At 46.8% G+C, this 17,788-nt stretch overlaps 1 protein-coding gene across 3 annotated transcripts in view; it reads right to left on the reverse strand.

Annotated features, from left to right (window-relative positions):
• Positions 1–17,788, reverse strand: part of MGAT4B (alpha-1,3-mannosyl-glycoprotein 4-beta-N-acetylglucosaminyltransferase B) — a 137,000-nt gene that overhangs the window by 19,056 nt on the left and 100,156 nt on the right. For 2 of the 3 annotated variants that reach the window (XM_075009292.1, XM_075009291.1), the window contains exons 2-9: positions 16,891–17,070; positions 15,628–15,768; positions 14,592–14,725; positions 11,236–11,282; positions 7,109–7,222; positions 4,994–5,069; positions 4,073–4,187; positions 3,164–3,294 (exon numbers count right to left, since the gene is read on the reverse strand). In XM_075009292.1, coding sequence (XP_074865393.1) covers positions 3,164–3,294; positions 4,073–4,187; positions 4,994–5,069; positions 7,109–7,222; positions 11,236–11,282; positions 14,592–14,725; positions 15,628–15,768; positions 16,891–17,070 — 938 coding nt within the window. The remainder of the gene's footprint in view (positions 1–3,163; positions 3,295–4,072; positions 4,188–4,993; positions 5,070–7,108; positions 7,223–11,235; positions 11,283–14,591; positions 14,726–15,627; positions 15,769–16,890; positions 17,071–17,788) is intronic. The other variant, XM_075009293.1, reaches the window with a different exon arrangement.

Here is a 17,788-nt window from a genome sequence, read left to right on the forward strand (position 1 = left end):
GTCAATGTTGGTCCCTCTGCTGCTGCTGCTGGAGGGGAGCCCGGAGCCAGCAGCGGGTCCAGCATTCATCTCCCTGGTCCAGCAGCTTCCCTGGTTCAGGACCAGGCAGGTCCCATGGGTGCTGGACTGGGAGATAAAGCCTGTATATTTATATTATATCTGGAACACCTTTTGGAAGTGCCGGGCCTGTGAGGATTTCTCCCCAATCTATTGCACAGGACTTTTGTTATTTAGAAAATTAATTCCACTTTCCCTGTGGAGAGGGGCAACGGGATGAAAATGCAGATTTAAGCGCTGGTAAAGATAAAGGGGTTTTTGTACAATCTGTGACTCCGCTTACAGGGATGTTTGCAAAATATCTAACTCAGCGAGGTCTGTCTATGCGCCTTTTACGATAGGCTCTCTGAATGCAGTCCCTGCCCTACACTCTGAGCCCTAAGAAGAGGGACAAACTCCACTGAATCCCATTAGTAATGCTCAAGCCCCTCAGGACACGCCAGGCTTCCACACAGCTGGGCAGTGCTGCCAGCTTCCAGACATCAACAATCGTGAGCTGGACTCCCAGAAATGGGCCCCAAAATCATGACATTTTAGAAGGAGATTATCCTGCGCTTTTTAGGTCTCTCTCTTGGTGACTGACCTCCCTCACCCATCCCCAGGTGTGGGCATGTGACGAGTATCGTTGCCTGCTCTCCAGAGGGCACTGAATAAGGTGAGTTTGGCCTCTGCTTCAGGAGTCCTCACTCTTCATTTCCTGCCCAGCAATTAATCCAGCCCTCCAATCCCCCGGCAGTTTGTCCTCACCCATCCCCGCTCAATTCAGTCCCTCAGACCCCATCATATTCCACCCCATCACTGCAGGCTCTTCCATATCAGTCCCCTCCCTCCTCACTTCAGCCCCCAGGCCACAGCTGAGCCCTCCCAGCCTCCACTCTGCTTCTTTTAGGGCTCTTCATTCTCCCCAGGCCTGGGGAGGGCTGCAGTGGGGCCCGCATTCCCATTGCTCAGGCGGGCAGGGGAGCAGTTGCCTGCTCTTGACAGTGGGCGTCTCTGCTGTGGCTGACAGGATTTTTGAGTACAACTAAGCCCCATGTTTAGCTCTCTCAAATGCCAGGATTATTTTTTTCAGCCACGGATGAGCGTCTGCACCACAATCCTAACATTTGAGGGTTTCATCGCGCCATCAAGTGCGAGGATTAATTTTACTCAGAAACGGTGATTCATGACCAAGCCACAAGAGACAGCACATCTGCTGTGCCTCCCAGGAACTGGGGCATTCCAGAGGTATTCTCTGCAGGCTGCATTAGACCTAATCCCTCAATCCGACTCTCATTGTGTTATACAATTAAAACGGGCCATGGTAATGGGAGGCTCTTTTAACACTGCCAGCCAAAGACAGAACTCATTTCAGGTTCAGGTTTCCAGATAGGAAAAACACATCAAAGCATTCGTTGGTCCCCTTAATAATTCCCATTCCCCTTTACTCCTTTTGTTAAAGACACATTGACTGAAAGTGACAATGTCATATGCAGGAACTGCTCTGCTAGTAACAGGAAGATCGGTTTTCTCAGACGCACCTTTACCTCAGGCAAATCTCTCATTAGATTTCAAATGTAAAGAGAACAGGCTATTTCCTCAGCAGGCAAGGCCCATTTCCCAAAAGCTCAGGTCAAGCCAACTTTCAGCCGAGAAAGCAAACCCCAGCAGCTAACAATCTGCTTTGGCACAGTGGGGTTTGCAAGTGCAAGGCAAGTTTAAAGGGGAACTACGTAGAGTTAATCATGCACACAGTGGGAGAAGGAGCCAGAAATCCACACCAGAAGCAGGTTAAATTTATAAAAAAGGCAACCACTGGGAGGTGTGCAGCCTCCGCGGAGATGTCTGTGTCAGGGAAACAGATAGGAGCGTATGAACTAACCTCGCTGTGCGGTGGGAACTGAGATAGAATACTGCACAGGCTAAAGGGTTTACAAGGAGGAAAAAACCCAAAGAACAGCCGCACCTCCTCACTCCCGCATGGAGGAGACGCACAAAGCAAATCCCAGCTTTGCCCAGGCCAGAAGATGCAGCTCTGCAGGATATGCTGATAGGAAGGGTCTGTCAACCAAGAGCACCCCAGGTCAAAACCGCCTGAAGGACAACAAGCGGCATGGATATAAAAAGCTGGATCTGCATCTGATCCAAACGCGCTGGGAGCAATGTGGATGGGATCCACTCCCCACCTTTTAAACATATCCGCACCTGCACCTCTGCCTCAGATTTACCTGGATTCAAAATACATGATCAGTGTGTGCAGCTTGTCTCACACTCACACTCACGGCTGCAGTGCTCCTCTCCTATGCCCTGCACTCCAGCCCATTTACTCTGATCTCCTGTTGTTAGTTTAGTTTAGAGCACCAAAAAGGACATCCCCTTTTATACTGTCATCTGTAAAGCATCAGACACACACAGCACCGTAAGCAATAAAACACGAGGACAATAGAGTAACAAGGATTCCCACCCCCCGCTCCTCATTTCCAATGGCTACCCCTTCCTGCCTGTGGAGAAGCTCAGGGAGATGGAATGAGATCCCTGAGCTACTCTGGTTATGCTGAGAAACAGTGTATGTGGCACTGAATTTCTCCCAGGTCACTGGGAGCAAGCCAGCAAACAGCATAGCTATGTACTCCAGATTGAGAGGGAACCCCAGTGGCATACTAAAGAGTGATTTTGCTGTTACAGTAAAGTGGGGGAAGAGCAAGGCTTCAGGGAAGGGACCATGAAACAGTTAAAAGATAAGAAAAAAGCATGGAGGGGAAGAGACCACTTTCTGTAGGATCTGGGGAAAACCCTCTACTAATGGAATTAAACAAGGTGCCAGTCTCAATTTCCCCGAACATTAAGAGAGAGTATTGCCAAGAATGGGAAGTACCGTTTCTTCCCCATGAAGCATCTTTTAGCAACATGCTGAACCCTCAAAACTTTTTTTTCCCCTAAGCAAGATCCCACAAGGATTTCCCTCATCCAGAAGGAAGCCTTCCTGGCCAAGATTCAAAACAAGATTTCATTATCACTACTTCTTATTAAAAGAGATCTTCTCTTCTCTCCCAGCAAGCTCTGGAAATTCAGAGAAGGCAAAGAGTGGAAAGAGCCTTCGTGCCCTCTGTGGGGATGAGTTACTTACTGCATCTTTTTCTGGATTGCAGACTTTCACCCAAAGGATGTGATCAAGGAGCCAGTCAATGGGCTTGTCCTTGTAAAACATGAGAATAAACTCCACGATCAAGCTGAGATCCAGCGATTTGAACATCTTTCCTGCAAGCACATGTGGATGGAGAAAAGACAAAGCAGATTCAGTGCGAAGCAAACACAATCCAACAACTGAAAAGAATTACAAGTTCCTTGGGGAGCAAACTGGTCTCCCTTCTTGCATCTCTAATGGAGTTTCAAGTAACAATGGATCTGCGTACTTGGCAATTATGCACCAGCATCACCGATGCTGCTAATACAATGCTAACATGAGCATTCGTTACAGATCTGTTGCTACAGAGCTAACAACACACATAGGTATGAATTACACTGTAGTCAAGTCTATAGCTTGGAATATCACACCAGGTGGAGAGGGGGCACCAGAGAAATATTTGTGAAAATGGTTTTCATACACAGTTCCAGAGCTATAGGTAGCTCGTTTAAAACAAACAACATGCAACACACAGTCAACCTATGGAACACCTGGCCAGAGGATGTTGTAAAGTCTAGGACTTTAACAGAGTTCAAAAAAGAGCTAGATAAATTCATGGAGGTTAGCTCCATCAATGGCTGTTCGCCAGGATGGGCTGGAATGGTGTCCCTAGCCCAGTAGCCAGAGGAAGTGTTGGTAATTCTGCTTGACAATTACTGATCTCCAGTTGCCCAGCAAATTCTCTGATTTGGCGCCAGTTGGGTCCCGAGGGTACCAGACTAGAGAGGCTCAACTTGAACTATGGGAAAACATCTCCAAGCCAGGGGACTGTTGTTTGTAAGACCTATCCAGCTGAGTGACAGCCACATCTAGGAGGTGCTTGGTGAAGTCAGGGGGAGGACAGTCCATTACCAATAAACCCAAGCTGTGAGAACTCCAGGATCATCCACTCCTCCGATGGCTGCTGCAGAGCAAAGTTCTTCATTGTGCTGAGATAGTTTGGTTTGGCCACAATGTCATCCTCCAGCTGCAAAGGGAAAAGGAAACTCACCACACCCCCCAAAAACACGGGCTTGGTTGCAGTCTCTCCACTGCACAACATTCAACATGGGAGAGCCAGGGAAGGTTTTGGCAAAGGCAGAGCTGATGGCGAGATGATACCATTGTACAGACCCTGCTACACTAATCCAACAGGCTAGGGGAAAACCAACTCCTACTCTGCAAATCTCTACCTTTTCCACTCCTGGGCACAATTCTTTAGCTTGTTTGGCCAAAGGGAATTTTAACTGCTGTGCTAGCAAAGCTGCAGCGCATATGCAACCACAGAGGGACTTGCTACTTTTCCAGCCATTAAAAGAGGTTCCATTGTGAAGTTTTTCTGCAGTGCGTACCACAGTCAGGTGGATTTCAGAGTGAGCCGCACCCCCATGCCCCACTGCCTCAGCATGCTCCCCATAAAGTTGAGCTAATATACTTTGTTTTCAGGAGAATCTACATCACGCTACAATGAAGACTTACGTTTTGGCTTGCAAAGAGTTAATCTAACCTGGTCCAAAGTAAATACCTGTGCATGCACAGAGAGAGACAGAGAGAGACAGACAGACAGACAGAGAGTTTGTTGAAGAAGAAATGCAGAGGAGTTCCTGAATCACGCTTGGGAGGACAGGATTATGAGAGGGACACATGGGTATTACTTTTGGAGAAGACAACACCAGAAACACCCCAACAGCATTAGAATTAACCTCTTGCCCCTCCCCGCAACCAAACGCTCTCACCTCACACACACTCCCCTCTCAGTGACTTCCTACATTCCCACTCCATCACCAAATTTACCTGCACATAGTAAACGCCTTTGGACTGGGCATACATCATTAAAAAGCAATAATCTAGGTTCTGTTTTGTTCTCCACCTGGAACACAGAGAAATGCGATGAGAACAGATGCTTCATTTGAGGAGTGTAACAGTCTGTGCTATATTCACCCCTTTTTACAGGATTACAAGACATTTTGTAAGACCACCACCTTGATAAGGTGTCATCTGAAAAATCAATTTGCTGATTATTGTTGTCCTGGTAAAGTATAAGTGGCAACACTGTATGGGAAGTTATAAGATCCTTCTGTAGGGTATCAAGACATGTTCCAAGTCAGGGGGAGCAGCCACAGAGCAGTTCTCCAGAGACAACAGACTAGCAAACACCTCAGCCAGGCGTTTACAAAAACACATGGACCTCTGCTTGGTTGAATGGCCATCCTTTGTCAGAAAAGAGGATGTGGGTGAAAATCTACAGCTTGACAAAGAAACAGCTGGAGGTTCCCATCCACATGGAGTCTGTCTCCTGAATCTCAGAAGGAAATGATTCTTGAAGCCCAGAAAAAAGGTATAAGAGAACAGACACCACCAACTTTCCTCCTTTCTTCTTTACAGGTGGCATGCACAACACCAGAAGAACAAAAGAAAAAGCTTTGGGCTGGGGTAGGGACCCGGGCTGAAAGGAATTCAGCCAGCAAGACTGCTAGAATATGGGGTGAGAGAGACTGTGCTTTGAATTCACTTGGCCCTTACATTAGGCATGAGCTGCATTTACTTTTACTTCTTGAAAACGAATTCTGACTTTTATACTTTATTACTTGCAGTCACTTAAAAACCATCTTTTACAGATAAACTTATTTTATTGTCCTATCTAAACCAGTGTGCGTTTGGGAAACCCCACTTGAGTTAACAGGATGTGTGCACATCATTTTCTATTAATAAAATGACCGACTTTATATAAGCACTCTCCAGGCGAGAGCTGGGTAGTACAAGACACACATCTCCGGAGGAAGTCTGGGAGTGGAGATCTGCTGGTGTTGCTTTGCAGTGTAACGCATGAGTGGTTGGCCAGAGCAATCATCTACTATATATTTGAGAGAGTTTGTTTGGCTGTCAGTGAACAAGTCTGGCCGTCCATTTGTTCTCGAACTCCTCCTAAAGGGAAAGAGCTAGGGCCAGCAAATTTGGTAGGCAACTTTCTCTAATGACTTACAGCAAGGTCAGGGTTTAGATGTGCCGGCACAACGGGATGCGCCTGGAATGCAATTGTTTTTTCATAACTTGGAAAGGGAGGATGCTGCTGGCAGGGAGCAGTACACTGTATCGGGACCATGGGGGGAAGAAAAGGGCCAGAGATGAGGACCAGGACAGCCAGAATCTCACTGGGCCGGCAGAGGTGGACGTAAGTTTCCCGCCCTTTGCCGAGGTCAGCCCCAGAGAGTCACCACCTGGCCAGTACAGCCTCTGCTGGCTCCTGCACCCCACACCCCCTCAAGTCCCCTGCCCTGGAGCCCCTTCCTCACCCCCAACTGCAATTCCTGCACTCCCTACACTCAGGCCTTGGGCTTGTCACACTCCAGCCCCCTCCTGGACTCCTGCATGCCTGCCCCCACAGCTGCAACCCTCGAAGGACCCAAGCAATGCCAGGAAAATCTTCTAGTATAATATAACTGTGAGTGACTTAGATGTTGGAGACTGAGTGAGCAGAGCAGGAGTGGCTGCTCTCACAGTGAAGCCATGTAAAATGCAACCCAGATAGGAATCCTGAGGGGACAGAACTGTTAAATCAGCCCAGATTGTACACTGGGTAACACCACAGAGAGGCAACCCAACACACCTTCCACTTACCCCAGAGGAGCAGATAAAGAAAGCCTGCTTTTTACTGCATGGTTAGTTTGGAGTTAGCTGGAAAACAAATGCCTTCTCCAGATAAGCCTCCTGGAGGTTAGCAGCTTTGTCTGAGTTTTACTTGTGGAACACAGACATGGGAAACATGACAGGGCGAGCCAAGCCAAATGAAGCTAACAACAATGTGCATTCACTACATCCTTAATTCTCACAAAAAGTTCTTCCCTTCTGGTTAGGAGCATAGCAAACGCAAGCATTGGGTACTGATATTTTTAAGTCATCTGGGATTACCTGACTCTTTCCTTGGGATCACCAAAAGATTCCCGGAGATGAGAGAAGTCTGGATAGAAATGTGGAGAGGGGGAAATGACTTCCAGGAGACCCGAATGTATTTCTTTGGGGAACCTGAGAGAGAAAGTTGGAAGCAAGCAAGTGCTGTAACAGCCTTAATACGAGAGACTCAGATTGAAGTTACTGAGAAAGCACCCGACCATGGAGACAAACAAAACTAACCTTGAACACAAAACCTCTCTAGTAGTTAATGCATTTGCAGGCTTAGATCTAATAAAAGGACACCAGCAGTTTCTCATTGTGAGATTTTAAATCTCCACTTCCCCCCCACTGTTTTTAAACAGCCCCAGACAAGTTTGGAACTGCTCAGCATTTCTCTCTCTACTGCATATAAACAAGCTGATTTGTTACAAGAGGGTGCTCTGAGATGCTGGGCCGATAAAAAAGAAAATCTGTGCTAACTGACGCACGTGTTGTATGCGAATGCTTCAAATGCTGGCTGGAGGGACGACATTCGCCATACAAGAAAATCCAAGCCTTACGTCTTCCTTTTAGGTTCCTCCTCCTAAGTCATACTGCCCAGTTCCCACTATTTGCTACAAAAGTCCAACATAGCCACAAGGCGGCCTCCCTGTAGGAGTACCAAGCTGGCATGCTTGGGAGAGAAGGGAAACGCCATCGGAAGCATAAGCCAGCATATGAGGAGGTTTTGCAGAGATTTTAGAATATTTAAAAAGGAGACTTGGCAAGACCCCAGAACAGGGTTTACTAAAGGTCGCTTAGGAGGCCCTCCCCACCAAACTCACTCCAGAGGGTTCCCAAGGTGGGCGTGATGCAGCAGAGTGGGAGCAGACCAGCCAACACTTCTGAGGAAGGGGAACCTGAAGAAGCAATTTGAATCCACTTCTGTCCAAGTGCCCCACCTGCCACAGCTGCCTGGGGTGAGCTGCACTTAGCCTCTTCCAAATATTAGTCTTATTTGAAGGAAAACATAAGCATTTATTTAGAGGTAAAGCCCTACTGATAACTAGCTTGACCCCAGCAAATCTGGCGCGCGCACACAGTCTGATTTGCTAATATCTGGTTGATATATCAGTCTTTGCAAAGCATGAGAGTAAATGGTACTTTGCAGGGATTATACTATGCTTATTTGACAGGCTATCAAAACTATTATAGTTGGTCTGGTGGGGTGTGGAATTCTGGCTGTTTTCTACTGCTGATTGATTTCCTGTTGTGCCAAACAAAGCTACTAACGTATGTTTTCTCAGTGATATGGTAAAGAATAATTTAAAGGGTCACAATCAATTAAAAATATCACTTGTCTGAAAAATGTGAACCCATTGTTGTTATGAACAACAGACAAAAAGATGAAATTGCTCAGGAAGGTTGTAGAGTCTTCATCTTTGGAGATATTTAAAAGCAGGTTAGATAAACATCTGTGAGGGGTGATCAGACCAGGGGTGGGGAATCTCCAGCCCATGGTACGGATTTGGACCTTGAGGCTCCCCTCCTTGGTATCCAGCCGACTGTGGGGTGGAAGGTTTAAGTGCCCCAGGCCTTGCTATGTGGATCCAGCAAGCCACGGGTTGGAACCTGACCCCAGGCTCTGCGGAGGGCTGGGGGGCAAGAAGCAAGTCCAGGTTCTGCTGCTGGTTGCTGCGGTTCCTCCAGCAGTGAGAAGGAAGCAGCAGCAGCAGCAGCAGTCTGAGTGGCCTGCCTGGCGCCTTCCTACAGTCGCTCCGACTGGCTGGAACTGCAGCTAATCAGAGTAGCAGAAGGTGGTGCCTGGGAGCAGGGGGGAGGGAGTGCAGAGCTATGTGTGTCTGGGGGTCTTGCAATGGTAAGTGCACCTGTTGCCCACATCCCTAGACATCTTCTGCACCCCATCCCTCCCATCCAGACCCCCCCTCCCAACCCCTCCTTCTCAGACCCCCTCACACACTCCCTGATCCCATGCTCCAAACCCCACACCCCACCCTGACCACTCCCTCACACCCCCCACACCCTTCCTGTCACCTAGACCCACATGCCCCTCCTGCACCCCTCCCACCCAGACCCTCACCCCTCTCCTACATCTCCCTCCGGCCCATATCACCCAACACCAACTCACTCCTGCATCCTCCCTCCCACCAAGACCCCCACAAGTTCCAAGCCTTTACTGCACCTTCCATCCTGCCCAGAACCCCTAGCTCTGGCTCCCATACAGTCAAAGATCACACAAGTCAGATTTTTTAGTTCTTTTGTTTCTTGCTTCTGCAGCTCCCAACTGATTCGTCTACAGGTCAGTGGCCCCCAGCCCAAAAAAGGTCCCATCCCGTCCTGTCCTGTCCCCCCACCCCTGATCTAGATGGTGCCTGGTCCTGCCATGAGTGCAGGGGACTGGACGGAGGACCTCTCAAGGTCCCTTCTAGTTCTAGTGTTCTATGATTAATACAACTGCAATGGATTAGACAGAAAGACAGCTCTTCCCCAGCAGTTTACATCGTAACATTCTGACACTCTGCTTAACCCCTGTTGTCAGTCAGTTTCCCTTTTTTGTGTGTATTTACGCAGCAAGAGATGGAACAGACAAGACAGAGAGAGACTGACACAAGCAGCCCCTGAAACTATTTTGAGCTTGTTTTTTAAACTGATAACATTTCCAGCTGACATCATGGTGTCCCATTCGATTACCGTTCCTCAAGCAATATCTGAAACAGCGTCTTGTTACAAATGCTGGGATACTGGTAAAGGAGCACTTGCATTCCCTGAAAGGCACAAGCTTAGACTATCGGCTTTCCTCCCCAATTGAATTTAAGAGATAATTATGTGTCTACTGGAGAGGGGAAATCAAATCATTATGTCAGTTAAAGTTTTAGACCTCTCAGAGAGGAGACCTTCCTTCCATAGTGACTCGTGCTTTCATCAGGATACATGAAACAATAAACTCATTATCCCCTGATACGTATATGCTCCTAGAGGGGATCTGCCTGGCTTTGCACAGCAAGACAGACAGCTCTGTTTTGGCTCTTCTACAAGTGCAGTAATGGTATGCTTTCCCCATTTTCTATTATTGCAAGCATGTCCCACACCCCTATCACCAGCTCAGGAATTGAATCAAGCCATTAGGTCACATCAGCCTTTTAAAAGTCTTGCTCTTATGGATGTTGTGGTTCTTTGGGAACATGCAGATAGAAGTTGGATTGGAATCAAACTTCTGTGTTACAATCATTTTCTTCTGTCTCTGAGCTCTCATGTTGCTGATGCCTAGACAGACTCTCCAAAAACAGTCTAACACTTAAAAAAACCCAGAAACGTGAAGAAGCAACTGTGAAGCTGCAACAACCATTCTAAATCTTGGGCAGAAGATAACTACTACACTGACATGTCATTCCAGAGAGCTCAAAGATGCAATGCCAGAGAAGACTGCAACCTAACTAGGTGTAGCAAGAGGGGGAAGAGAAATGGACACTGAGGCTACCTCTACAGTTACAAGGAATGTTGCCAGCTGCTACGCAATTTTAGGTATGCCAACTGTGTACCTAAATTCAATTTTGCAGCCATCGACATTGGTCCCTGCCTTCATTGCAAAATGTTGAGGGGAGTGCTCCTCCCACCGACATTCCTCAATCCTTGTGGCTTGCAATGAGTTCCAGGCTCAACATTGATCCCGGATGCATGTGTGCGCAAAACGACGCCCTGGAAGATTGAACCTGAATCTCTAGTCTTAGGCTGTAACTGCCTTATTCTGGTTTGAGATCACGTGTGCCAATCATGTTGTTCTCCGGCTCTGACCCAATGAGCAGGCAGAATGTCGAACTATACAAGAACATTTCTGCACATATAAATAATTCATCTTTACATAATGATACAGGATAGGAAGAGTGGCTCAGATGACACGACCATGTACATGAAGTACATGAAAGCATAAAACTGGTTGGACAAGATCAGAAAGAAATTAAAACAACAATAATGGATATTGTTTTAGAAAGAGATGAAGTTGGGACCAGCTTAAGAGACAGAATGAGAGTCTGGAATTTATAATGGAAAAATATCATGCAAACAAAAAGACATTTATTTTCTTTAATGAGGCTATTGCATTGTTACATGCTTAGTCCACATCTGGGTCATGAATGGGAATTACTTACAAGTTTTTGATATTTTCTGCTACTCCGGTCGTGTACTGTTCATCCATCTAAAAATAAAAAATTAAACATTGCAAGAACAGACCCTTCAGTTCCAGAGAAACCAACCATCAGTACTTCAAATGCCTCATCTGGATTTATTCTCTGCCCAGACCTGTATCACAGAAGTCACTTCTCGTACCTCATATGCTGTGCTGTCAACCCATCCATACTCCCTGCATTCATCTCTATGCCGTCTTCTGTACAGCCCTTGCATCTAAAGTGCCCTCCCTATTTTGATGGAACAAAACAGAATTTCTTCTTCAAATCCCTGTTTGGCTAATGTTACATCAAATGCAAATTCCAAGTTTCTGGGGTCACGGACCAGATCTGCCTCTCCTTTCTGTACGGGTGCCAAGCGGGCTGTGGGTACTCAAGTAAATGAACAGTTCCCCAAGAGAAAAGGAATTCTACCTTCATCAGCAAGGGTTAATTTCAGCTGCAAACCTGAATCTCCCAGTTGGTCCTGAGTTTGGACCTGGTCCCTCTTAACAGCTCAGGAGAAAAGAGCAGTCATGATGCCAGTGTAAAAGATATAAATACAGAGACTCAAATGGAAAGAATAGGAGGACCCAGGCTGTTTTTTCTAGAATGCTGGTTCATGAGTTCCCCAAAGAGATGACTGCTTTAAGTAATTCCACTGCTCTCAAAAGAGATCCCAGGCCAGGATCTGAAATGGAGGAACATGGACTTTTACCACCCCCAGGAGTATGTGCTAAGTAATTCCTTGCAATGTCCTGCTTGGCATGAGGTGCTATAAGGTGTGGAGCCACAGTGAGGTGAAGACAGAGATGCCAGGGGGCAGGAGGGTGGGTTATGCCAGAGGCCAAGGCCAGTGCTTTACTCAGAATGACAAGTCAAGTTTTTCTAGAGAAAAAAAGCTCTCCTTCGCAAGGGTATCAGAACCACCACGAGTGACTGATTTCCTTCCCCAGCAGTGCTGGGAAAACAGCTACAAAAGGGAAGGAAGACAGCTATATATTCTGGGAGTAAACACATGACTCTAACAGCTCCCATCTGCCACAATAACTGCTTCAGCACTTGGCATCGGCTACCAAACACCACATCTGCTCATACATGCCATCCTGCTTTAAACGAGGCTGTGGGGAAGGAAGGGGGCGACTCCCCACAACGACAGAACATTGCAATGCAGCAGTCCTGCTCCAGGAATGCTCTTCCTATCCCGGCTGTGTCTAACTGCTCCAACAGGGACAGCGGTCCCTGTGCCAAAACAGCTAGAGGACTCAGGCTGGAGTCTTGTAATAAGCAGGCTGCTTTCCTTGGTGATCCAGAGGAATTGTTTTCACAACTTGTAGAAGGGAAATTCGATGTGAGAGCCGTATGCTTCTCAGCATCTGAGATGTTTGACATTTTAGAGGCAGTCATTGAAACATCTGAGAATGGAGCTCATATCATCACAATGACATCAATTCTCTTATCTTCTCCCCGGCCACTTTTAAGACTACAGTGGCAGCTTGATATTAGCTTGAAAAACCAAGGCATCTGATGACTGTTCAAATCTCACACCATCTTCTACCCTAGGCCTGAAGACTCGTGACCCAGAGGGAATGCTATAATGAGAAACACACTGTCTGGATCCAGAGTCTAACAAGCATTGTGACAGTTCACACTTATATAACACAATCCTGTAGCTCCTGCAGCACCCGATAGTAACAGGACAATCTACTTACCCCTTCCTTCTGAAGTAGTTTTACCTTCTATTGTTACCCACAACACCTGCTATTATTGTAACTGAGATGTGAGAGTCTGTTTTTGTGCATCTGGCAATTTATTTGAGAGTTAATCTGTTTTTCCACCATCAGTTTCCCCTCTGAGAGACTCTCACACTTCAGCAGAAGGGAAGACCTTTTAAACCGTGGAAAAATATTTGGCAGAAGCAATTCAGTACTTGAAACTTTTTGCACATTAATAATAAAAAATGCATATTTCACATTGATGCTTCCCTTTTGATCCTCACATGGTTCCTGAGAGCTCCATTTCACAGACAAGCACAAAGGTGTTACGTGACTTGCCCATAATCACAAGGCCATCAATGGCACAGTTAAGGAGACAACCAAACCTGTGCTTCTCTGTCCTAGGAGCTACCTACTACTACAGGTTGAACCTCTCTCATCTGGCACCCTCTGGACCTGACCGGTGTGGAACGAGATAATTTGCTAGGCCACAGGAGGTCAATATAGTCTAGCACATTACCAACGCTTCTGCTGCTTACTGGGCTTTTAGAAGACATTTAGAGATAAAATGCAACTAAATAATAGCACAGAACACTGAGAACCTGGACTGGAGGCTGTAAACAAACTTTATGGAACATGGGAAATGTGGCCACACCCATGATAAGGGGTGCTCCAGCTAACTAAAATCATGCTCGGTTATGGCTCTTGCTGGACAAGAGAGAGCAAGCCAGACTAGAGAGGTTCAACCTGTGTTGCCCAGATTCTGGCCCTTAGCACTTTGGACAGCAGCCACTTGTTCCTCCCAAGAGTGCACGTTCCTTTTCTATAGAAATGCAAGCTAGAGACCTGTAAGCAAAATGCTCCTCAAACCATCACATTGCTGGTAAACAGTAGCCAAGACAGGGATTTATCTTTACTCAACTTCCACCAACATGCCACTGAGGCTTTGCTTGCTCATGGGATTTCTGGAAACGAAGACAAATGCACTTGAGAAAATAATCCAGAGGGAAAAGCCATAGCACAAAATAACCATATAAACCCCTAGATAAAAGCAGCTCTAATGGATTAACGCATTACGGCTTTGTAGCTCCTGAGTTTAGCAAGAGATTTTGGCCCTAGGCATCACGGCAACAAAACGTGCTAGATTCAGCTTTGGAGAAACGGGCTGGGGGCAATCATGATGAAATCTGGGGAGGGCAGCATGAATGAGGTGAAGTGGTGTTTGCAGGGCTTCCGTCAACAGCTGCTTTGCGGTTTGTAGGAGTGAGGTCAATGAGCACAACTTAAGGAAAAAAGAGGAATGGATGGGCCATGTTGGCAGCTAATGTAATCATCTGCTAACATATTGACCCTCTGTAGCAAAGTGCTTCCAAGAATTGTTTTGCATTAACAAAAGGCTGCCGGTCCCCATTAGGGGGACGTGCCTGATGAGCCTTGTCGGACAGCAGCCCAAGGTTGGGCTTATCTGTCTCTGCAGTGGTGGATCTGGCCCTCCTCCATAAGACAACATCCTGCTGCTTTCATGGCTCCCGGCAGCCCCCTGGACCAGTACCAAGTCGCAGTCAGATCGAGGAAGGGAGCAAAGAGCTGATGAAGCGGGATAAATAGATGCAAGGGTCACGTTACCTCGGCAATCATAACAACAATCACAGTGTCCTCCTTCTCCTGCTGAGTGAGCTCTGAGATCAGGGAGTTCAGGGTGTCCGTGAGGTATGAATGCACCTCCCGCTTCACGCTGGGGATTCCCATCACTATGGAAACTGCTCAGAACCAAAACAAAGCGTTTTCAGACAGGCGAACACAGGGCAGTGGGCCAAGATAACAAACAAGACTTCACTCAGGCCCTGAGGTCTCACCTTCTCCTGGCTTTTAACACTATGCTCCATCAATAAGAAAATGGGCTAATAACCAGAACACGTGCAGCTACCCACGCCTAATTCACAGAATAACCCCGACCAGCAGGTTAACTGTTTCCTGATGAACACTGTGTCCAGGAAACAGAAAGGAACTGGGTGCTCTCAGGCGGGGTCTCCCTTTGAAGAATTCAGTATAATTACGATAGCGTTCAGGCTGATATTTAGAAAGTGCTGCAAAATGTTCCTCCTCAGAAAGGCCAAGATTGACAGCCAAGACTGAGATCCCTTGTGCCCAGAACAGGCTAACCACCCAACAAACCAAACCCTCAACAAATGAACAAAAAAGCAAATAAAAATGTTTAATAAAACCCCAAACCCCTACCAAAAACAACAACAAAACCCCATAACCCCCACCCCATCCCAAGCAAACTTTTTACCTCAAAAAGGGGAAAGTGCCAGGGACTTTATGAAGTCTGCTAGGGGCTTTGCCATGCCACTGACTTTCCATAGGCTGGGCTCAGGTATTATACTGAAGGGGGGCAGTAGAAGCCTTCGACAGACATACAGACAGGCAGCCAAAGGTGAAGTACCACTTTAGGGATGGTTACGGAACAGCATATCTCCCTGGGCCTCTTACGTTAAAAGTTACACTCTACACATCCACCCTAATGCACTGCTGCACTGGAAGGTGCTCCCTGACCTTCAGTCCTGCTCCTCTCCACACACTGGCCAGGAATGGAGGGGAGGAGAAGGGCAGAGGTAAAGAGAAGGAAAGAGACCTAGCCTCAGCACTAAGATCCATTTACCTCCAGTGCGCCCCTGTCCCACATGCACAGCTGGTTGTAGACTGTTCTCTTTGGACAGCAAATGGGGCAAATGATGAAAGATGGTGGGAAGATGCAGCACATTCTTGTGGGTGATATTCCAAAGTTTTAATTTGGTTTCATCTTAAAGAAGAAAAGGAAGTCAATATGCAGAATACCAAACAAAGAGATCGCAAGGCTTTTGGTGACAAAACTCCCTCTTAGGGCAATGTGGCCCTTTAGATCACTGTCAGAGAGGTAGCTGAGTTAGTCTGTATCTTCAAAAACAACAAGAAATCCTGTGGCACCTTATAGACTAACAGATAAGCTTTCTGTTACAAGCTTTCTGTTAACAGATGCGACTGATGAAGCGGGTCTTTGCCCACGAAAGCTTAGGCTCCAAAATATCAGTTAGTCTATAAGGTGCCACAGGACTTCTTGTTGTTCTTTACCTCAGTGTGTCCTAAACTTTTTGAGACCAGGGAACACCAAAAAATAATATTTTTTATGCAGAACACACATGAAACTTTTCTTCACAAAACTATTGTCTGACTGAAAAAAACCCCCAAATTTAACCAGGTATCATAGCAATGAAGAAGTTACATTGTATTTCAATAACTGAAAATAGAGACCATCAGTGTATGATATCAAAAAAGTATCAGACGCTTGTGGCAAACCTATGAATTGCTCATGGAACACCAGTGTTCTGTGGAAGTTTAAATAACGCTGGTCTAGATTATCACTAGTTTAATCAGCCCAGCTTTCTCCATGTGCATCCACAACTCCCACGAAAAGCGTGGGGGTTGTGTGGAAAGGGACTGAATGAAGTCCAAAATCTCTGACGGGGGGAGAATGAAGATCAATCAGATCTTCCCCAAAAGATCCAATTTTCCCATCCACTCAGCTTTTGCACTTTTAAATAGAAGAGAGGTGCACTGAGCAGACCTGCTCCCTCCACTGTGACCTGCTTTCCATAAACATTCAGTATTGAGCCTGCTTTGTCCTTGAGCAGGGTAAACAATTGGTGATAAAAGCTCATAAGCAAGCAAGATAATGTAGATTAGCTGCAGAGGCCTGAGTTAGTGGCTATCTCCACTCAGATTTTCTAAACCTCCTAAGCCCCTCATCATAATCAGAGTATCTGGACCTTGACCTATGCTTGCTCTGGGAGTGACAGGATGCCTGGTCTAGCTACAGACCTACACTAACACACACCTCACTACCTCCTCTATAGCAAGAGCTTCTCCCTATTAAAGACTGATTCACCAGATAAATTGCTCCATGTCCGGTTTACATCCCGGAGGGCCTGCTTCTCAGAGATAGCTTTCTTTATCTCGTCCAGGACTAGGTTCAGCTCCTTGGAGCGCTTGAGGCTCTCCTGCTCGGCAGCATGTAGACGGTCTCTGAGTGCCAGGAACTCTCGTTGATAGATATCCACCACCTCACCTGCAGAGGGAAAAGAGGGAACACATTTTTCAATGCTGCAACAGGTTCCACGAGGCAAAGGGTCATTAGTCATCCATCCATTCCCTCTGAGGCCCTAGGCACCAAAGCTAACACAGTGGGAGGGAGAAGCATCCCCGAATCACTGGCTGGTCTGGAAGGATCTGTTCACCCAACTGTTCATCCCCATTAGAACACCCTGTTGTCAGTGGCTTATAACTTTGCCAATTCTTACCTGTGAGGGCAACAGGAAGGTGGGGAAAGAACGAGATCCAGTTGCCTTTTGGGTCACGGGGGAGACAGTTTTGATGAGGTTTGGGAGAAGGCTGGGAGTGGCTGGACAAGGAACCGGTGGGGGAATGAAGGCACAGGAGACAAATCTGATAAGGAGTGGAGGTGTGGCAAGAAAACCTGACCAGTCTGGGCAATGAGATGAGTGAAGTGAGGGGAGGGAAAGAGCTAAAGGGTGAGGACTGAGGCTTGGTCTACACTAGGCAGGTAAATCGACTGCAGATACACATTTCTAGCTATGGCACTTGTGTAGCTAGAATCAGCTCCTCTGCCATCAAATTTATGAGGCTGTCTACACAGAGGGAAGGCGACAGGAGAAACTCTCCCATTGACCTTCCCTTATTCCTCGCGATATTGAGGAGTACAGGCATTGACTGCCGACACCAAATAGCTCTATTTCACACATCTTTACCAGAGGGGACATGATAAC

Source organism: Carettochelys insculpta, chromosome 15, assembly GCF_033958435.1.
Source record: "Carettochelys insculpta isolate YL-2023 chromosome 15, ASM3395843v1, whole genome shotgun sequence".
NCBI lineage: Eukaryota > Metazoa > Chordata > Testudines > Carettochelyidae > Carettochelys > Carettochelys insculpta.